General features: G+C 46.8%; 1 protein-coding gene across 3 annotated transcripts in view; it reads left to right on the top strand.

Moving 5' to 3' along the window:
• Nucleotides 1-22,078, top strand: part of erbb3a (erb-b2 receptor tyrosine kinase 3a) — a 72,221-nt gene extending 50,143 nt beyond the window's left edge. The window contains exons 18-29 of one of the 3 annotated variants that reach the window (XM_084316181.1): nucleotides 3,280-3,421; nucleotides 3,528-3,638; nucleotides 4,815-4,913; nucleotides 6,354-6,539; nucleotides 7,492-7,647; nucleotides 8,492-8,567; nucleotides 10,436-10,582; nucleotides 11,223-11,320; nucleotides 11,700-11,885; nucleotides 14,412-14,480; nucleotides 15,051-15,306; nucleotides 20,627-22,078. In XM_084316181.1, coding sequence (XP_084172307.1) covers nucleotides 3,280-3,421; nucleotides 3,528-3,638; nucleotides 4,815-4,913; nucleotides 6,354-6,539; nucleotides 7,492-7,647; nucleotides 8,492-8,567; nucleotides 10,436-10,582; nucleotides 11,223-11,320; nucleotides 11,700-11,885; nucleotides 14,412-14,480; nucleotides 15,051-15,306; nucleotides 20,627-21,456 — 2,356 coding nt within the window. In that variant the 3' untranslated portion in view covers nucleotides 21,457-22,078. Of the gene's footprint in view, nucleotides 1-3,279; nucleotides 3,422-3,527; nucleotides 3,639-4,814; nucleotides 4,914-6,353; nucleotides 6,540-7,491; nucleotides 7,648-8,491; nucleotides 8,568-10,435; nucleotides 10,583-11,222; nucleotides 11,321-11,696; nucleotides 11,886-14,411; nucleotides 14,481-15,050; nucleotides 15,307-20,626 lie in introns of all 3 variants that reach the window. The other 2 variants (XM_084316180.1, XM_084316182.1) reach the window with 2 other exon arrangements.
• The last annotated feature ends 416 nt before the right edge of the window (nucleotides 22,079-22,494 follow it).

Genomic DNA, 22,494 nt, shown 5'->3' with positions numbered 1-22,494 from the left:
TTCTTTTTTTTTTACCCTGAGAGTCCACATTACAGTTCTACTTTTGTTTTGATGTGAAAATGATGCTGCACTTAGCACTGACTGCACTTAGCACTGACTGCACTTAGCACTGACTGAGAAAGTACACATTACAGTTCTACTTTTGTTTTGATGTGAAAAGTGATGCTGCACTTAGCACTGACTGAGAAAGTACACATTACAGTTCTACTTTATAAAATGCTAATTGTAAATATGTTTGTCAATGTTAATAATATGAGAGTCCACATTACAGTTCTACTTTTGTTCTGATGTGAAAAGTGATGCTGCACTTAGCACTGACTGCACTTAGCACTGACTGAGAAAGTCCACATTACAGTTCTACTTTTGTTTTGATGTGAAAAGTGATGCTGCATAAGATGACTGCACTTAGCACTGACTGAGAAAGTACACAATAGTTCTACTTTGACGTTTTAATGTTGGACCAAAGCATTGCATGTAATTAGAATACAGGCAAATAAAAGTCATTTAGTTTAAAGTACAATATTGGCTGTCTTTTTCTCTCAACGCTTCAATGGGTAGATCTTGCCTTCACCAAAAAAAAAAAAGTGATCTTGGGCTTAAAAAGGTTGGTGACCACTGGTTTAAAGGCATGGTTATCACAGATTGGACTGTATACATATTTGGAGCTTTCAAGTATGTTTTAATCTGTTTCCATACCTTCAAAGAGCTGTGTACTATAAAATTCCCTTCATATAGTGATTTGTTATCTTGACAGAGCTATTCAAAAGGGCTAGGAGAGAGGTTCCCTGACAGGCTGCCCGCTCCATTCCATGCAGGGCGGACCTCCTCCATGCCCTCTCATTTAACTTTTTACTACTGGTGTTCCACAAGGAAGCATACTAGGACCGCTACTGTTCCTAATTTATGCAAATGACATGTCGTCAGCTTGTGACTGCAACTTGTTCCTGTTTGCGGACGACTCAGCCCTGCTGGTCTCTGACAAGAACAAGTTACAGGTTGAAAAAACCCTCAGCTCGGAACTAGGCAGAATCTGCATATGGCTCGCTGATAACAAACTATCATTACACATGGGCAAAACAGAGTCCATTCTCTTCGGTTCAAATAACAAACTCAGCAAGACCGACGGCTTCTCAGTTACAGTGGGTGACAATATTGTCACAAGGAAAGATGAAATTACCTACCTGGGTTCCATCCTAGAGGCTAATCTCTCCTGTGACAAAATGGCATCCAATGTAATAAAAAAAGTCAACCAACGAACTCGATTCTTGTACCGGATCTCCTCTCTGGTAAACAAGAACACCCTGAAGACTCTGGCAGGAGCACTCATTCAGGGGTACTACGACTATGCTTGCACCTCATGGTACCAAAGCACCTCAAAGGCGCTAAAAACAAAATTACAAACATCTCAAAACAAACTGGTCAGACTACTGCTTGACCTTACTCCTAGAACCCACCTCACCCCTGCCCACTTCGACAACCTAGGATGGCTTAGAGTAGACGACAGAGTACAACAACTTGCAATGGGCCTGGTCTACAAGATACACTACACGACCAAGGTACCCATGTACATGTCAAAATACTTCCCAAAGGTCAGTGAATACCACGATCACAACACCAGAGGGAGCTCCACAAATCATGTTAAACCCAGATTCGGCTCAAATAAGGGACTAAACACGTTTCGCAATTATGCCACATCAATGTGGAACGCCCTACCCAAAGCTGTAAAGGAATGTGGATCACTACCCACTTTCAAAACCTCTCTCAAGGGACACCTACGGGAGACTGCAATTCAACACTGGCCCCTGTAAATATCCTAACCCAACCCCCTCCAATGTACAGTCATTTACCTAGTATGGTTTTGTCAATAGTTCAATGTACAATTGTGTTTGTTTGTACAGTGTCTCCCCCCCCCCCCCCTCAATGTACAGTGTTACTTGTTTATACAGTGTGCCCCCCGCCCCCCCCCCCCCAACCACCTCCAATGTAAATTACCCAGTATGGTTGTCAATATCCCAATGTACCCAACCCCCCCCACCCAACCTCCTCCAATGTACAGTTTCTACGTCAAATGTATATACTCCCTTTTCTTGACTCCTTCTGTATCACAAACAGTACTGTATTTGCAAATCTGGTATGTCATAAATGTATAGATGTAGCAGTACTGACTATCTGTATGTCATGTATGTCATATATGTCTATATGAATTGAAAATGGGGGACCCTGATGGAAACAAGACAAACGTCTTTCTCAGGTCTGCATCCCCTTAACAATTGTATGTATTGAGCCGTACTGTATTGTACCCATTCTGCAATCTGTTAAATAAAGTTTTCATTCATTCATTCATTCACTACCAAGTGTGTATAAATTAAACATTACAAAAAGTTAACATTTTCTTTGCAAAAAAATTACACTGTTTTCTGAAGTGGGATTTAGGATTTGTATTGTGCTCACTGTATGTAGGCTCCTCTCTGGTTCCAGTCAAGTTGGTGTCCTGCTATATAAAACAACGATAAATATATCCTTTGAGCATCTCTCAACACCCCCCTTTCAATAATTCTGCACCCAAAAGAGAGAGAGAAAAACAAGGGTTAGTTTACCAGTCAGTAAATACAAAACGTGAATCAAACAAGATGAAGGTTTAGACAACCAGCCAGTAATTTCAAATATGCAATTCAACAGGTATAGACAAAATAGTCAAATGGTACGACGCAAACCTACTGTTCCTGGTAGAACGAACTCGCATTGTCCTCAGGGCAGGTCAGCAGGCCCCCCCCCCCCCCCCCTTCCGAATGTACGTAGTGCCGGCTGCCACTGCGTAGAGCCGTAGACTATCAAAATGTTAATCTACTATAGTGGGGTGCGTTGGTCATGGGACGGGGTTGCACGCAGAGCAACCGGCTCTGTGCGCAGAAGCATGCGCACGAACATGCACGGATGTGCACGCGCGTGCATACAGGAATGCGCTGCACTCGACTGATGTGCCAACTTGCCCACCTGGCTACTTTGCATAACAATAGCTCAAGTCGTCAGGTGTGTTCAAATACGTCCTCAGATACATTCACACAAAACGTGTGAATGAAATGTGTTACATTCCATTCCTAGAGGCAATTAGGCACTGTCTTTAGTCTGTGCACACGCGAGGGAACATTTATGCGCGGGAGTGCACGCGTGCACGTGTCGTCATTAAAACACAGTGCAACCAGGTATGAAATCACCAACACACGATTGTCTAGATGTTAATCTACTGTGTCCGTCATCTGCCGTTTCCTCTCCCTCCAGCCCAACCACGGCCATCGTACTGGGAGTGATCGCCTTCCTAGTGGTCGGGTTCTCCGTCTTTGTTCTAAGCAGTCTGTACCGCAGAGGCCTCGTCATCCGTCGCAAGCGAGCCATGAGGAGATACATGGAGAATGGAGATCAGGTTGGTCAGAAGCTACCATTTGTATTTCGTTATATTCTCTTCTTACTTACCGGGTTTGTAGGATAGTGGGTTTATATTATTAACACGTAGTCTTTGGTGTCCGTAGAGTTTTGAGCCCAGTGAGAAAGGAGCCAAAGTTGACGTACGGATCCTGAAGGTCTCGCAGCTGCGTAAGGTCAAGCTGCTGGGTAACGGAGTTTTTGGCTCCGTCCACAAGGTATGACATCATCATAAATTGTCTGTACAATACCCCTTCTGATTATGATCATGATAACCAATGACTAATTCAACAGATGACCCAACATAGATGTGTTTTACTGGAAGGTTTGGTGCGATGCTATGCAACAGATACGACCATAGATGATTTCCTGCTGGGCTTTGCTGCCGTGCTAGTATCAAAACAAAATGAACGATTATTATACAGTTTGGCAAAATATCATACATTTTCTCTATTTGGAAGTTTTTTCCATCATCAACAACAGTCAGTCAATACATATTTGGCTGTGGCAACAACTGACCAGAAATCAGCTGAAGTCCACTCTAGAATGCCAGGTTCCTGTTTGTTATTGATGTCAAAGTCATCTGTATCCCTCCCCTCTCCACCTGCCGTCCCCTCTCCACCTCCCCTCCCCTCTCCACCTCCCGTCCCCTCTCCACCTCCCGTCCCCTCTCCACCTCCCCTCCCCTCTCCCCTCTCCACCTCCCCTCCCCTCTCCACCTCCCGTCCCCTCTCCACCTCCCCTCCCCTCCCCTCTCCACCTCCCCTCCCCTCTCCACCTCCCCTCTCCACCTCCCCTCCCCTCTCCACCTCCCCTTCCCTCTCCACCTCCCCTCCCCTCTCCACCTCCCCTTCCCTCTCCACCTCCCCTCTCCTCTCCACCTCCCGTCCCCTCTCCACCTCCCCTTCCCTCGCCACCTCCCCGTCCCGTCCCCTCTCCACCTCCCCTCCCCTCTTCACCTCCCCTCCCCTCTCCACCTCCCCTCTCCACCTCCCCTCCCCTCTCCACCTCCCCTCCCCTCTCCACCTCCCCTCCCCTCTCCACCTCCCCTTCCCTCTCCACCTCCCCTCCCCTCTCCACCTCCCCTTCCCTCTCCACCTCCCCTCTCCTCTCCACCTCCCGTCCCCTCTCCACCTCCCCTTCCCTCGCCACCTCCCCGTCCCGTCCCCTCTCCACCTCCCCTCCCCTCTTCACCTCCCCTCCCCTCTCCACCTCCCCTCTCCACCTCCCCTCCCCTCTCCACCTCCCCTCCCCTCTCCACCTCCCCTCCCCTCTCCACCTCCCGTCCCTTCTCCACCTTCCCTCCCCTCTCCACCTCCCCTCCCCTCTCCACCTCCCGTCCCCTCTCCACCTCCCCTCCGCTCTCCATCTCCGGTCCCCTCTCCACCTCACAGGGCAATTGGATTCCTGAAGGAGATACAGTCAAACTCCCTGTGGCCATAAAGACCATTCATGATCGCACAGGTCGCCAGACCTTCTATGAGATCACAGATGTGAGACCACAACTACACACTACACATTACACACTACACACAACTACACACCTACATTCTCACTTAAAGGGGACTTATTGTGAACCTGACCTTTTCCTGTGTGTTGCATTGTTTTTACCGGAATGAGGGGTTGTTTTAACACTGAGAACATGTTAAATATGTGCATTGTGCCTTTTCTGCACTTCAGCTGTGACAAGATTCAGAATTGCAGCCACAATCGCTGTAGTCAATAACGTGCGTGTGAAAATATATTGATCAAATGCCTGTGTACGTTTATTTATTTTATTCTTTTTTATTATCTTTTCCCCCCTCCTTTTTCCGTTTTTTCTCCCATCCCAATGTTAGTCGTTATGCCAATTCCCAATCCCCTTCCTGGTCGTCACGCACTCTACGCCAGCCTGGCGCTGCCGCGGGGGCGTGCCACGGCGTGTCACGTGGCCGTCGCGGCCAATCAGGCGAACCCGGAAACCGAAATCCGACTAAATCCGTTGCGGAAGTGATACACGCCCCCCTACCGTCGGTCTGGGAGGGCGGAGACTATCACATGCTTTCTCCGACACATGTGTAGCCAGCCCACCGCTTCTTTTCACCTGGCAGCGCGGACTCTCACTGGGGGAGTGTAATGTGTGGAAGGGTCACACTACCTCCCCCAGATCCTTCCCTTGCTGTGCAGGCACCCCGACCGAACTGTAGGAGTCGCTGTTTACAAACGACCAGGACCCACCCCACCGGATTTCCCACCCGCTGACACTGCCAATTGTGTCAGTATGGACGGCCGACCATGCCGGAGTTACCGCAGCTGGATTCGATCCCACTATCTCTGCGGTGGTAGACAGACGCTTAGTCCGCTGCGCTACCCGGCCGCCTCCGCCTGTGTACGTTTCTGACAACATTTTGTTCGACGGTACAGGCTCGCACGCCACTGCTAGATGTACGACAATTATGGTATTTGTACAGGTTACAGGCACATAAACAGCCCATTGAGAACAGGACTGAAACAGAGGGGTATAGAGGCTGCTAGAATGCATAATCTGAGTGGTAAAATGGGGGGCTGATAGTGGCTCAGGAGGTAGAGTGGTCTGGTAATCGGAAGGTTCCCGGTTAGATTCCCGCTCCTCCCGGGCAGTGTGTCGAAGTGTCCTTGAGCAAGACACTTAAACCCTAATTGCTCTCGATGAGCAGGTTGGCACCTTGCATGGTTGCCTCCACCGCCGGTGTGTGAATGTGTGAGTGAATGGGTGAATGTGAGGAACGAAATTGTAAAGCGCTTTGGATAAAAGTGCTATATAAATGCATATATTTAATTACATTTAATTTTCAAATATGTCCCCTTTAACACTTAAAATCACCCCTTCTTTTTTCCAGTTGAATGATTTAGCTAATAATGTTATAATGTTAACAATGTTTGTGGTAAAAAAAAATTGCTTACGCTCCCTGCAGCACATGCGGTCGATGGGAAGCTTGGACCACACTCACGTCGTCAGGATCCTAGGCATCTGTCCGGGTGCCTGCCTACAACTGGTCACCCCGCTCAGCGCCCAGGGGTCCTTGCTGGAGCACATCAGGCAGCGCAGGGAGAGCCTCAGTCCTCAGAGGCTGCTGAACTGGTGTGTGCAGATCGCAAAGGTAAAGTACCGCCAGGTTAAAGGCCCATATAGAGGAAGGGCTGCTGAATCACAGTATGTATGAAGGCACTCTTTGGTCCAAGGAGAGGGAAACATTGTTTTATTTTGATACCATGAGTTTAAATTGTTGTTATTGGTGTTATTCAAGATAAAACTACTCAAGTTCTACATTCATTGCACACAACATCCACTTTAAACATTCACCTTTAAAGGCGGCTGGGTGGTGCAGCGGACATTGCGCTCGTCACCAATGCAAGAGACACCGGGTTCGACTCCGGCTATCGGCGTTGCCTCCGGCTTGGGCCAGCCGTCATACTAACTCAATTGGCAGAGTTAGCGGGTGGAAGTCGATGGGTGGTAATCTGGACGTTGTGGACAGCGACTCCTACAGGTCGGTTGGGGGACGCCTGCACAGCAGAGACAGGAAATGGCGGGGGTAGTGTGAGCCTCCCACACGTTACACCTCGCCAATGAGAGTCCGTGCTGGCAGGTGAAAAGATGTGACAGGCTGCCTCCTCGTGTACCGGAGGGGACACGTGATGCAAGGCTTCTATCCTCCCTACAATCGGCCAGTGGGGGGCATATGCGAGCAACGTTCAAGACAGGGGAGGAAAGAATTGGCACATTGGAATTGGGATGGGAGAAAAATAGAAAAAGAGGAGAAAAAGGGGATACAAAAAAAACATTCACCTTTAACATTCACTTTAACCCATTGAATCCGGGAAACACATTTGTGTTGCTATATAATGCATTATTAGCAGGCGTTTTAGGTCTAAATGGGTTAAACACTTTTTTAAACATTACACCATAGTTTATGTATGTAGCACAATCTCAGGGGGTCATACAGAACCAAGCATTTCACTATAATGTACATGGACCTTATATATGTGACAAACTTGAACTTGAACTTGAACCTGACCTTGAAACGGGTGTTGCCTCTGCTCTGCTGTCAGGGTATGTATTACCTGGAGGAGAACAGGATGGTCCACAGGAACCTGGCGGCCAGGAACGTTCTCCTGAAGAATGACTACATGGTCCAGATCTCAGACTACGGCATCTCAGACCTGCTGTACCCTGACGACAAGAAGTACTTTTACAACGAGGTCAAGGTTCGTCATTCTTTCAATAAAGATATGGCGCGTATCCCAATAGGCAAATGATTATCAGGATATCATGCAACGGTTCATGGGTCATTAAAGAGATGCTAAACGGTGGCTCAACAATCCTGTTGTTTAGTTCCAGTAGTCTCTTTGTTGCTTCGACTGCTCACATTCATTTTTAATTACAATAGTATATACAATTACAATCTGTGTATACAACTTTCTGCAAAATGCGTACATAAATTAATCTACGTATGCTTATCCAGTGCGATAGCTTGTGCAATACTGACATTTTGTGCAAAAGGCCAACGTGCTAATCTACAATTAACGTGCAATCTGTTCCAGCACTTTACAATGCAAGTGCAATCAAATTAGCACATTAGCACTCTGGCACAAGCACCAGTCAGTTTAACACTTGGTACCTAAAGCACTTTAAACTTATGGTCCTATTTCCCGGTTTGCCTCGCCACATCACACATTGTATCGTATCGTTGTCTGTTTTGTCTATGGTCGTTTTTTTCTGGTTGTGAAGTTTGTGTAGTTTAGTAACTTGTACATGTACTGTTGTTTGTTCTTGTGATTATGCAGTTTAGTAACTTGTATAGTACTGTTGTCACATTTGTGTACATTTATAATTTATCGGTTCTGCTAAGGGACTACAGATGGGAATCAGCCTCTGGCTATAATCTGGCATATTTACGTGAACATTTTCATTAATATGTACTGTACCTATTTTAAATAAATACAAATAATAATAATTGAACGTACACATCTGGCATTGTTACAAATAGTTTATTTTCAAATGGTTTCATCGATGGGACCAAGAGTGAAAATGCATGTGTTTTTATTTCAGACACCAATCAAATGGATGGCCTTGGAAAGCATCTTGTTCCGCAGATACACACATCAGAGTGACGTCTGGAGCTACGGTGAGTTTTGCATTAACCCTTTCACTACCACACGACAGGCGGTTAACACTTTCACTACCACACAACAGGCGGTTAACACTTTCACTACCACACGACAGGCGGTTAACACTTTCACTACCACACGACAGGCAGTTAACACTTTCACTACCACACGACATAATGTTAACCCTTTCACTACCACACTACAGACAGTTAACCCTTTCACTACCACACTACAAACGGTTAACCCTTCTGTAACTGAGGGGTACAATTCCCTGACTGGATTGAATAAGTATGGTATCATTAAACCACTACTGCGTTATGTACATTACTACTGGCCATACAGTACACATGTATATGTGATGAACACCCACACAATAACACGGCTTAACAAGGAAAGTACTGTTTGTAATATTTATTAGAAGAGCACCAAGATTATCTTACATTTATTAATAATTAGAGTTGCGCTTGTAAGGCGAAGAATGTGCATGAATAGGTCAAGAGCGTAAATCCATGAGCATATTACGAAGGGGATAATTACTACCACCTGTAGCATAAGAATTATATAAGGCACACTCGTAGGTCAGCTGGAGATACTAAGGGGTTCCCTCCGGTTGTAAGCCAGCAGGGGGGAGGAATGTTCGGATGCAAAAGTCTGGATCAACGAGGAATCAATAAGCTCCAGCTACGGGAGGCGGTACATATACTCCCCTTGATCGGCAGACAAAAAGCAGCAGCTATAATCCAAGTATGCAGGACAGCATGGATAAAGGCCAGCCAGCCTCTTCCTAGAGACGGGCTCGAGTGATGCTTCTCACGGGTAAATCCCACACAGCAGCGGGGTAGACGGTTCTCTGCTCCAGCAGCCACGGTACCAAAGCAATAATAATCCAGCCGGAAAAGGCTCTGCATTCACCGGTGTAGATTCTCCTGTGCACGGTACTTCACATTTAACTAGGTCGAACTTGACGTTATTTCACTAAGCTCTGACACTTTTACTATACTATTCGCACGCGGTTCTAAGTGCTCTATTTAGACGCAAGGTTGCTCACTTCACTTGGTCGTTGACTCGTGATGAAGGCTTCAACTTGTTGGGTTAACTCGTTTGAGGGTAACACTGACTTTAGGCTAAGTGCTGCTGTATCCACCTGCGACGTATTTATACGTAAGGTGAATAATCTAGTGCCAACCTCAGTTCTGTCTCGTATTACTGCGCAAAACTGGGCATGTTGAGACAAGCCTTGGCGGTGGCTTTGAACTCGGCATTGGGGGGTATGGCCGTGGCGCCTAGGGGGTCGCTGTCCAATAGGAGAACGAATATTATGGTCTGGCCTGTACCTAGGTAAAGGGATATTCCGTGTATATGTACAAAGAATATACAAGGGATATCAGACGATATACAAATATTATACATGGGATCTCAAGCAATAAATATATATATTCGGTTTAATCTGACCCTTTGTAACACCTTCAGTACTACACACTACAGACAGTAACCCTTTCACTACCACACTACAGACCGTTAACCATTTCACTACCACACTACAGATGGTTAACCCTTTCACTACAACACTACATAAGGTTAACCATTTCACTACCACACTACAGACGGTTAACCCTTTCACTACCACACTACAGACAGTTAACCCTTTCACTACCACACTACAGACCGTTAACCCTTTCACTACCACACTACAGACCGTTAACCCTTTCACTACCACACTACAGAAGGTTAACCCTTTGAAAGGGTTAATCTTTCAAACAGCCTGAAGCGGGAAGCAGAGGAAGGGTTTATGTTGCGCTCCTGTGAGAGAGCACACATGCTGCTGTGAGAGAGCACACATGCTCGTCACGCGTCTGACTCACTGACGTATTTCTTTTACACACAGGTGTGACGGTATGGGAGATGATGTCATATGGGGCGGAGCCGTACACAACGATGCGTCCACAGGAAGTTCCCGATATACTGGAGAAAGGCGAGCGTCTGTGCCAGCCACAAATCTGCACGATAGACGTCTACATGGTCATGGTCAAGTGTGAGTGGCTTTGCATTCTCTCTCTCTCCTTCGCTCCCTCTTTCTCTGTCTCTCGCTGTCTCTCTCTCTCTCTCTTACCTTCTCTGTCTCCCCCTCTCTTTCTCTTTCTCTCCCTCTCTTTGTCATTGTCTCTGTCTCTCTCTTTGTCTCTTTCTCTCCCTCTCTTTGTCTCTGTCTCTGTCTCTCTCTTTGTCTCTTTCTCTACCTCTCTCTCTCTCTCTCTCTCTCTCTCTCTCTCTCTCTCTCTCTCTCTCTCTCTCTCTCTCACTCACACGTACCTTCTCTGAACTCCAGCTCAGCATCACCAGGATTACACTAGATCTCTTTCACACAGCAGACATTTTGACGTGTCATAGAGATAGAGGGGTAAACACAGCTGTAACTACCCAGATTAACATAGGGTCCACTCCATCTAGGTGTGGCTGTGCCCGGGCTCTGATATTGTTAGGAACACCTAAATGGAACAGACACAGCCATGTTTATATAATACTTCAAAATGTCTGCTGTAAAATTTAAAATGAAATAAAAGGTCTATTGGACACACCATACTACCTTTCTTTCACACTGAGTTCTGGATTTAAAAGCTCCTGAAGGCGTTGAGCGTGTGGTAAATTGTGACTCTTGTCCTTCAATCATACAGGTTGGATGATTGATGAGAACGTCCGTCCAACTTTCAAGGAGCTGGCCAATGAGTTTACCAGGATGGCCAGAGACCCGCTCCGCTATCTTGTGATCAAGGTAAGACAATGAACGCCTTGCTGGTATCATTAGCCACTCTTTAATTTAAAACCTCTGCTTTCACATGATTTCAGAAAGGCATACAGGCATGGTACTCTGCCATTCTGCCATTCTGCCGTTCTGCCATTCTGCCGTTCTGCCACTCTGCCGTTCTGCCGTTCTACCATTCTGCCACTCTGCCACTCTGCCATTCTACCATTCTCCCATTCTGCTGTTCTGCTGTTCTACCATTCTGCCACTCTGCCATTCTACCACTCTACCATTCTGCCGTTCTGCCGTTTTGCCATTCTGCCATTCTGCCGTTCTACCATTCTGCCGTTCTGCCATTCTGCCGTTCTGCCATTCTGCCGTTCACGGTTGTTCCATGTTTGTCCAGCAGGGGGACTCCACCCCACTAGACTCTCCCCCAGATGAGCCAAACCAGAGGAGCCGAGACCTGGATGACCTGGATGACCTTGATGACCGTGAGGAGGAGGAGGTGCTGGAGGACAGCAAGATCACATCTCCCCATTACCTGTCTCAGTCCCGGAGTCTCGCCCGTCTCTCCCGGACAGACAGCCACAGGGTAGGGATCCAGCTCACTGGAAAATTAACACCAGGATTTTACGGATGAGGCTGTTATGTGGTATTTGAAAGGCTGTTCATACTATTAACACTTTGAGTGCCAGCTATTAGACAAAGCCATCTGTAGCGAGGCCACCACAGGGCTCTACAGTGCGACCATATTGCTCGCATATGCCCCTAAAAATATGTGTGTGCGAACCTGAAAAATCAATTACTCGCACGGCGTGCGAGTGCAGATTACAGCCTCAGTCGTTCTTTTTATTTCTCCACTGAGAATCGTTAAAAAACTACAAGTCCCACATTGCACTCAAGCCAACGGTCCAATCACAGTAGAGTGACGTGACTGGTTTCATGGGAAATAAAGCAAATGACCAATCGGAAGCTCTCATTTGGCTTGTTTACTTCCTGAAAGTCTGCCATTGCGATCAGGGCTCTGATTGCGATATGCAAGCATTTTCCGAGACACTAACTTATTATACCGGTAGTCTTACCAATAGCAATAGATTTTAGAACACCTAGATTTAGCGATAGCAATAGTAATATAACGTTAATGCAACAAAACGAATGCCTTGCTTTGTTAATCATAACGTTGATGCAGTAGCGTATGTCGTTGTGTTGGCTGTAACGGACATGATAACAACATAACACTGTGTACACATTCAAATTGCGATAATCGATTCTAACATTTTCAAATCGATGCAGTTGAATTTTCCCCTTAGGATCGATGCATTGTTACACCCCTACACCAAAGTAACTGGCCCACTGTGTATGTGTGTACAGCTAACTTGGCTAGCGTTATCAACAGCAGAGGTGGGCAATAGGGTCCAGCTGCAGCACCGGACGGCCGGAGTGCAAGCGGTGTGACGTAATTGGCAGACTCGACTGTCAATCAATGGTCTACCTGACACGCAAACTCATAAACAATGTTTCTGTACTGGAGGTGTACAGTATTTCAATAGGCAACCCTGAAAGGATTATTTTTCTAGAAGAGCAACACAGCCAAAACATAGGCATTGTATGCATAAAAGGGGCAAAAGTTAAAGTTAAGTGACTGTTACTTTTGTAGCAGTAGTTTGATTTGATAGTTTATTTGATAGGGACAGCACATGTTAATGAACATCAAGTACAAAATACAAAATGTAAACATGCAGGGTTGTAGCAAGAGCTAATTTACACACATGCACGCACAGTACAAATATACATTTATTTAAAAAAATAAATAAACTCTGTTACTTGAAATATTTTCACTGTGCTCCTAAATATTTTTGGGTGCTCCTAAATTTCTTTGTGTGCTCCTAAATTTTTTCATTTAGGAGCACATGTGCTCCTTGGGAAAAAGGTTAGCGTAGAGCCCTGCACCACTAGATAGATAGGGAACGGTCACCTTGTTTGTAGAGCTATAACTATATTCTATATTATAGTTATGGATACAATACTATGGCCCATTTGACATCACATATCCATCGTATGTGAAAAAGAAGAAAATGTTCCATCCATACGTTCCCGTGTTATACCGTGGTGAATATAAGTATGGTTTTAGAGCGGTCTAGGGTAATTCATGAAATGCTGAGTTAGAGCCCTATACGTCCATTCCACTATAGACGTTGCCATTTCTTGCCTGTATACGCTATTATCCCGAAATCAAATCGATACCGCCGTCTAGCGGGATGCGGCCGGTATTGCACCTTGGGGACCTCAGACTCATTCCATATGGTACAACAGGCGCCCTGGGTGGATAATGAATAAAAATATCGAAAAAAAGGATTAACGACCAAGAAACGACTTTTCTCGTCTTTGGCACCCAAAGTGTTAACTGCATCCCGACCCTCTTATATTGACTCAATATAACTTCATGGATAGTTTATTATGTGGTATTTAGATTAGATTCAAATGTATTGTCATTATAGAGTATGGTACAGCGGAAATAAGTTGGCATCTAACCAGAGTGCAAACATAACAGTAAAGTGCAGTAGCAATATACAATGTACATGTGATTAAACTGGAATATATATAAATGTGTACTACTGAGTAATAATGCTAACCTGATGTATGTACACAGTGTTGCAGTAGCATTATGTACAGTGATACAGATATAAATACACCATGGTAGTAGCCATACTGGCCAGTGGTATAACTAGTAAGAGTAGGTAAGGGATATATACAGTTATAGATACAGTATATACAGGTATGTAAACAGGGATATATGCAGGTATATTCAGACAGGTGTGGATACATATATATATGGTAAATATGGATATGGTATATGCAGTATTATTGTACAAGGCTATGAGTTATATGGGTAGACTATAGTTTGAGGTAGGTAGCTATGATTACAATGTAAGGCAGTTGTAGACAGTGAAGGCAGTAGATAGGTATAAATTGAGTATAGACAACAGAGTTCAGAGTCTGGGTAAAAGAGTGTAGGCAGTGGCCTAGGCTTATTAATTCAACGGCAAAGACCTCTTCACATTATAATAACTGTCCCTTCCCTACATCCCTCTCCTCTGCCCTGTGCTTCCTCCTTAAGGTGGTGCTGACACCACCAAGCCAGGCTGGATACCTACCCATGACCCCAGGTGTTGAAAACACAGGACAGGTCAGATATAGGGGTCATTGTGTGTGTTTTCAGATGGGGGGAGGGGGAGAGACATAGCAAAACCACACGTGACGCATAGTTTACAACTTTATCAGTAAACAGTCTAGAAGATGCATGCCGTTGATTTATAGCTCAATCTCAGTTTTTGCTAAATTCAATCTTTCGACTTGAGAAAGGCGACAGTGGCTCAGGAGGTAGCGCGGTCGTCTGGTTTTCGGAAGGTTCCCGGTTCGATCCCTGTTCCTCCCGGGCAGCATGTCAAAGTGTCCTTGAGCAAGACACTTAACCCCTAATTGCTCCCGATGAGCAGGTCAGCACCTTGCATGGTCGCCTCCGCCATCGGTGTGTGAATGTGTGAGTGAATGGGTAAAAATGTGAGGGACAAAGTTGTAAAGCGATTTGGATAAAATCGCTATAAACGCACCATTTACTATTGTTCACAGAGCGAGCAAAGATGTTTTTAAAGCAACCAACACCTCATCTCCGTGCACATCAGCTCTTTTGTCTTTTTCTACAGTTGGCGACTCGTGACTAAAAAAAAATGCCGTTGTTGTCTCCTCTGGCACACAGCCCGCGTGGCCGTCGCGCTCTCGGCTGAACTCCGCCCGGACGATGTCCGAGAGCTCGGAGGGGCGCGGCACGGCGGTGGAGCTGGAGATGTCCGAGGACCTCTCGTGGACGGGGAGCCTGGGGAGGAAGCGCCAGCGCGAGGACAGCGCCTACATGTCTCAGAGGGACAGCGTGTCCGGAGGCCCGCCAGAGACCCCGTCTCTGGACACAGAGGAGGAGGGCGGATACGTGCTCCCCGGGGACAGCCCGGAGAGAGGTGACGGGACCACATGCATCCTACCTCACAGCCGTCTGTAGTGTGGCAGTGAAAGGGTTGACATTCTGTAGTGTGTTAGTGACAGGGTTAACATTCTGTAGTGTGTTAGTGAAAGGGTTAAGGGGATACGTGCTCCCCGGGGACAGCCCGGAGAGAGGTGATGGGACCACATGCATCCTACCTCACAACCGTCTGTAGTGTGTGGTAGTGAAAGGGTTAACATTCTGTAGTGTGTTAGTGAAAGGGTTAACCCTTTGTCGTGTGGCAGTGAACGGGTTAACCTTCTGTATTGTCGCAGCGAAAGTTGTTAACCCTTTGGTAGTGTGTTAGTGAAAGGGTTAACCCTTTGTCGTGTGGCAGTGAACGGGTTAACCTTCTGTATTGGCGCGGCGAAAGTGTTAACCCTTTGGTAGTGTGGTGGTGAAAGGGTTAAACAGCCCGACGTTCGTTCACACACTGCAGGCTAACGTGGCCCAAATCTGATTTTCTTTTTGCTCAAGATGTGATCTTTTCAATTATTATTCATATATGTGGTCCTAAATCGGATACAGGTCTGATCTTTTTTTTGTGTGATGGAGGTGGTCAGTGGAGGGACAGTGAGGTGTTTACCTTTTAAGTATTTGGGGTGATAGGGGGCGGCTATGTGGTGCAGTGGGCAAGGCTTACTTACTTTACTTAGGCCTTTTTATTCGTTTCGGAACATAGGCCATTGATGAAAAGTTTCCACCCCCGTCTGTCTTGCGCCATCCTCTCCAGCTGTTTCCACGTCAGTCCCCTTGTCTTGAGGTCCTGCTCAGTGTCTCTTCTCCAGGTGTTTTTGGGTCTTCCTCTGCCTCGCTTGCCTTGTGGGTTCCAGGTTAATGCCTGTTTGGTTATTGCGGTTTTGTGTCTTCGAAGTGCGTGCCCAATCCAGCTCCATTTTCTCCTGGTCAGCTGGACCTCCACTGATTCTTGCTTGGTGCATTCCCACAGCTTGATGTTGGTGATTGTGTTTGGCCAGAAGATCCTGAGGATACGTCTCAGACAATGGTTGATGAAGGTCTGCAGTTTATTGTTGATGTTAGTGGTGGTTTTCCAGGTTTCAGAGCCATATAGCAGAATGGATTTGACATTGGAGTTGAAGATTTTGAGCTTGGTGTTGAGTTTGATGTTTCGGGTTTTCCATATCTTGTTTAACATGTTGAATGTTGCTCTTGCTTTTCCTATTCTTGCCCTTACGTCTTCCTCAGTCCCGCCATCAACAGCTATAACACTACCCAAGTATGTGAATTTGTCAACCTCTTCCAGTGTCTGGCCCCCGATGGTTATGGGGTTTGTGCTTTTATTATTGACTCTGATTACTTGAGTTTTTTGTCCATTTATTTTGAGCCCAAGTCCAGCTGCAGTTGTTTCTAGCAGCTGGGTTTTGTCTTGCATCTGTTGATGGTTGTGTGAGAGTAGTGCGATGTCATCCGCAAAGTCCAGGTCTTCGAGGTGCTCTGTTAGACTCCACTGGATGCCAGTCTTTTTATTGGTTGTGGTTTGCCTCATGATCCAGTCGATGCATAGGAGGAAGAGGAAGGGGGAAAGTAGGCAGCCCTGTTTCACGCCGGTGAGCACTTTGAAGTGTTCTTGTGCACATCCGTTATGTAACACTTGTAAGGCGGGCAAGGCGCTCACCACGAATACTGGAGACTGGGCTCAAACAGATCATCTGCCTGTTCGAGCCCAGCGCTCCACATTGCTTTCAGTTTAGCTGGTCGTCCGCACTAATACACATTGGCAGTATTAGGGGGAGGGAAAACTGATGGGTGGGGATCGGACGTTGTGGACAGCGACTCCTACAGGTCGGTTGGTGCGCCTGCACAGTAGAATCAGGAAGCGACGGGGGTGGGGCCCCTCCAAAGCTCAGACCCCTGACGCTGAAAGATCGAGCCGCGCAGGTGGAAAGATGCGACTGCTGTTACCTCGAGTATCGGAGGGGACTCGTGCTATGTATGACTTAGTCCACATTGCAGCCGGCTTGTGGGAGGCAAGAAACAGCGTTCGAGACAGGGGAGGGTTGAATTGGATGATACGAAATTGGGATGGGAGAAAAATAGAAAATGGGAGAAAAAGTGGATAAAAAATAAGTATTTGGGGTAATAGTTCTGTACAAACAACACTTGAGGGCACGCATCATAACCATGTCTGTGTTTGAAAGCATATTGAAAGAAGAAACGTCTCTCTTTCACCTCCTCCTCACCTCCTCCTCACGGATTACTGTAGTTGGCCTCCACTGCACATCAACTTATAAATTAAACTGTGAATTCAGTGTTCATCTTCGTTATTGTTAATTTGCGCATTTGTCAGTTCAGGAGCGTGACCAATTCACATTGGAATCTGATATTGGCCACATTTAAAAAGTTATGTGAACAGCCAAACAAAAGATCTGAGCAATAAATGAGAAATTAGCACTGAGGCTTGCAGTGTGAACGTTGCACAAACTCTGCTTCCCAAACCAAACTGCACGCAAATCTTTTGGGGAGAGACATGGATTTCCTTCCATGTCTTAGTTGCGGAAAACTTCAAAAATCGATTCTCACCAAAAAATGTATATTCATCTCTATTTTAGGTTAGGGTGAGAGTCAAGTCTCTCCCCAAAAGATGCACACAGGTTTTTGTTTCAGAAGCAGAGTTTTACCTACAAGATGATGTTGATGGGAAAAGAAACCTGATATTTTAGTCATATTGGTCAGAGAGGAATTTGACTGACACATAAAAACTGACACTCTACACTTGCTTTAACCCTTTCACTACCACACTACAGACAGTTAACACTTTCACTACCACACTACACACAGTTAACCCTATCACTACCACACTACAGACAGTTAACCCTTTCATTTACATTTACATTTACATTTAGTCATTTAGCTGACGCTTTTATCCAAAGCGACTTACAAGTTCTGTATGACAAGACAGCAAGAAGGGTACAACTCTATCAGCTGAGTAACAATGTTCATCAAGTGTTGCGTGTTACAGTGTAGGTTAGTTTATTAGGACAAGTGCATGACAGTAAGGTTAGTCAGGGTTAGATTTTTTTTTTTTTTTTTTTTTTTTTTTTTTTTTAATCATTTCAGATAATGGTTGAAGAAGTGAGTCTTTAGTCGACGGCGAAAGATTGGACGGGATTCGGCTGTCCTAACTGGGATGGGTAGTTCATTCCACCATTGTGGGGCAAGGACTGAGAATAGGCGGCTTCTCTTTGATGACCCTCCGGGAGCTTGGATAGGAGTAGGTCTGAGGCGGCCAGAAGATGCAGAGCGTAGGGGTCTTGAGGGTGTGTAGTTAGAGACCATTGACCGGAGGTAGGCGGGAGCGGTTCCCTTTGCTGCACGGTATGCTAGGTCGAGGGCCTTGAAGCGGATACGTGCAGCAATGGGGAGCCAGTGCAGGTCCCTAAGAAGTGGGGTGACATGGGCCGACTTCGGTAGGTTTGATATCAGGCGGGCCGCTGCGTTTTGAATGAGTTGAAGAGGCTTGGTGGCAGTGGCCGGGAGGCCAGCTAGCAGTGCGTTGCAGTAGTCGAGGCGGGAGATGACTGTTGATTGGACGAGGAGTTGGGTGGCTTCTTTTGTCAGGAAGGGGCGTATCCTTCTGACGTTGCTCAGGAGGAATCTGCAGGTTCTGGTTGTCGCTGCGATGTGAGCAGAGAAGTTCAACTGGTCGTCGAGGACAACACCAAGGTTCTTGGCGGTCGGGGACGCGGTCACAGCTGCATTCTCGACTGTGATGGAGAGTTCGGTCAGGGGGGAGGATTTGGCCGGCAGGTGGAGCAATTCTGTTTTGCTTAGGTTCAGTTTGAGGTGGTTGGTCGTCATCCAGGCGGAGATGTCGGACAGACAGGCCGAGATCCGCTCAGAGACGTGGATATCTGAGGGAGGGAAGGAGAGGAAGAGTTGAGTATCATCGGCATAACAATGATATGAGAAGCCATGAGACGTGATAATGTTACCCAGTGATTTAGTGTAGAGGGAGAAGAGAAGGGGTCCTAGGACCGAGCCCTGGGGGACACCCGTCCGGAGGGGGCGGGTGGCCGACAGAGTCCCTCTCCATGACACTTGGTAGGAGCGGTCGTTGAGGTATGATGTCAGCCATGTCAGCGCAGATCCAGCCACTCCCATTCCTGCGAGGGCCGCGAGGAGGATCTGATGGTTGACTGTGTCGAAGGCTGCAGATAGATCTAGGAGAATCAGGACAGAGGAGAGGCCTTTCGCTTTTGCTAAGTGAAGTGCCTCTGTGACCGCAATGAGGGCCGTTTCTGTGGAGTGGCCAGTCCGGAAGCCAGACTGATTGGGGTCTAGGAGGTCATTCTGTAAGAGATAAGCAGTAAGTTGGTTGGATACAGCACGTTCAAGTGTTTTAGAAAGAAAGGAGAGAAGAGAGACAGGACGATAGTTGGCTATGACGGTGGGGTTCAGGGTTGGTTTTTTTATGAGGGGCGTGACTCTGGCTTGTTTTAGGGAGGTGGGGACCACCCCCGAGTTGAGTGAGGAGTTGATGGTTGCAGTTAGGAATGGGAGGATGTCCGGTGCTATGGTCTGGAGGAGTGGGGAGGGTAGCCGGTCCAGCTGGCATGTAGTCGGACGGTTCGACGTTACCAGTGTCAGGGTCTCGGCTTCTGTAATGGGAGAGAAAGATGACAGAGTGAAGGATGAGGTTCTCGATTCAGCGTTTGGAATGGGTGGGGGTTGGGAGAAGGAGCTGCGGATGTTCACCACTTTTTCCTCAAAGAAGATCGCAAAGTCTTCGGCAGAAAAAGATGAGGGAGGAGGGGGTGGGGGGGGAGTGAGGAGGGAGGACATGGTAGCATGCAGTTTGCGAAGATTCTTGGCAGAGGCCTCGATCCTATGGTGAAAGAAAGAAGCTTTGGCATTAGTAATGGTTTTGGAGAATGTTAACAAGAGGTTGTGATATGTGTCGATGTCAGCAGTGAGGCGTGATTTTCTATACTTCCTCTCAGCCGCTCTCAGGACCTGTCTTTGTTCTCTCACTGCATCCGTCACTACCACACGACACACAGTTAACCCCTTCACTACACTACAGAAGGGTAACCCTTTCACTACCACACTACAGAAGGTTAACCCTTTCACTACCACACTACCAAAGGTTAACCATTTCACTACCACACTACAGAAGGTTAGTGTGGTAGTGAAAGATTAACCTTTGATAGTGTGGTAGTGAAAGGGTTAAAGAGAGTTATTGCTTGGCAGGCTACTTCAAATTCTGAGTTCACAGTAATCGACAAATCTGTACAATCGCCTTCACTCATTCTATAAAACCCTTGTTTGCTCTCTAGACACCCTACTCTCTACCTCTGAAGCCACTCCGTCTCACGACAGGACGTCCAAAACACGCCTCCACTCGTCGGGACGACTAGAAGACCCGGACGCTGAAGAATACGAGTACATGAACCAGCAGGCAAGCGGGACGTCTCTCCTGCCCAGACGCCACAACAGCGCTACCAGAGACGGCGTCCAGCGGCCGAAAACAACCAAGAGACGATCGTCCTCCGCGTGGCCGCGAGACTCAGTGTGCTCGGGGGACGCCGCCACGTCAGGTGAAGGCGGCAGAGGCCACCGCGGGAACAGGAACAATGGTACGAACCACGACTCGGACTCGGACGACCAGGCGTCCCGCGAAGTCGACTACGAATACATGGACGTCAGGGGCTCAGAGACGGAGATGGACGGTCCCCCGACGCGTGAGCCCCCTCGCCCCGAAACGACGGGCCGCAAGGACGCGAGGGTCAGCGGAGAGGCGGAGGACGAGGACGAATACGTGGAGGACGATAACTATCACTACACGAACAGACAGCCGAACCTGCGGCAGGCTCTCCGAGGCGGGAAGGGGGCGGAAGCGGCGGGAGGCAAGGAGGGAGGGGCGTACGAGTACGAAGAGATGGACTCGCTCTCCGCCCCGGCAGCCGGGAACTCGGCGGAGTATGAGAATTTGCAAGAGGAGGTGGGGGCGGCGGGGGGCCCAGAGACACAGCAGGGGTTCGGCCCTTGTGGCAAAGTGCGAGCCGGGGTAGGAGTCGCGGAACCCGCCGGTGCCGATAGATCTTTCGATAATCCGGATTACTGGCACAGCAGGATGTTCCTGAAGCCCAAGGCCGTGCGCACGTGAGGGAGCGTTTTCAGCCACACGCACGTGAGGGAGCGTTTTCAGCCGCGCGCCAGAAGAATGGCCGCTGTGTTTCCCTTTCGCCATGAAGGACCTCGGTGGGGGAATGCAATCGAGTGTCATCCAGTGTAGCAACCAGTGAATATAGGTTTCAGCATGTGATTGTTTCACAACTTTACCGTCTGTTACAGATTGACATTATGACTTATGTATGTTAAGCTCTTGGGTATTTCCAGATGTAAAGGCACTGACAGTGTTGGAAACACTAACAGAAATGACCAGATTACAAGCTTTGTATTTTTCTTTGTGTTTACTTATTGAAATGAACAAAACGTGTCTTGGAATACTCCCTTTGAGTTTGGATTTCTATGTTTTTAAAACTATTTTAATGCTGACATATATAAAAGAAAATGTTTTCTACATAATAAATGTTTTTAAATGCCTTGAAACTTTTTTCAGTTTTTACTTTTATATCCTGTGTATTGGAAAATGGAAATAGCTGTTCAGTGATAATTGGCCTTTAATGCTGACATATATAAAAGAAAATGTTTTCTACATAATAAATGTTTTTAAATGCCTTGAAACTTTTTTCAGTTTTTACTTTTATATCCTGGGTATTGGCTAATGGAAATAGCTGTTCATTGACAATTGGCCTATGCAATGTGTGTGTAATGTACAAAACTTGTTACTCAAGTTTTTCTGTAGTAGTTAGTAGTCCAGAGGTAGTATTTCCATTAAAGTAGTATGACACTTAAATCAGCCCCTCCCCTCGACATTGTAGTTCTCTCATATACTATTGCGGGGAAAAACGGCCTTACAATCTAATAACAATTAACGTATTTACAAGTTCAAAAATGCCATTTTTCTATTTTGACCAATTTCTGAAATGCGTGACACTTTGGCCATTTCTGAGACATCCTCTCGGCTGAGGCAAGGCCTTTGTTCACCTGCATGCGGGTGCAAACAACGAGGTCTGATCCCCAAGGGTTAAATTGAAGCTTAAGATGTTGGCTTGAAATGTGTATCCCTCTCATTTCCAAT

Source organism: Notolepis coatsorum (genome assembly GCF_963971535.1).
Source record: "Notolepis coatsorum genome assembly, chromosome: 6".
Lineage (NCBI taxonomy): Eukaryota > Metazoa > Chordata > Actinopteri > Aulopiformes > Paralepididae > Notolepis > Notolepis coatsorum.
The sequence above is the reverse complement of the archived record's forward strand: the minus strand, read 5'-3'. Positions and strand labels throughout refer to the sequence as shown.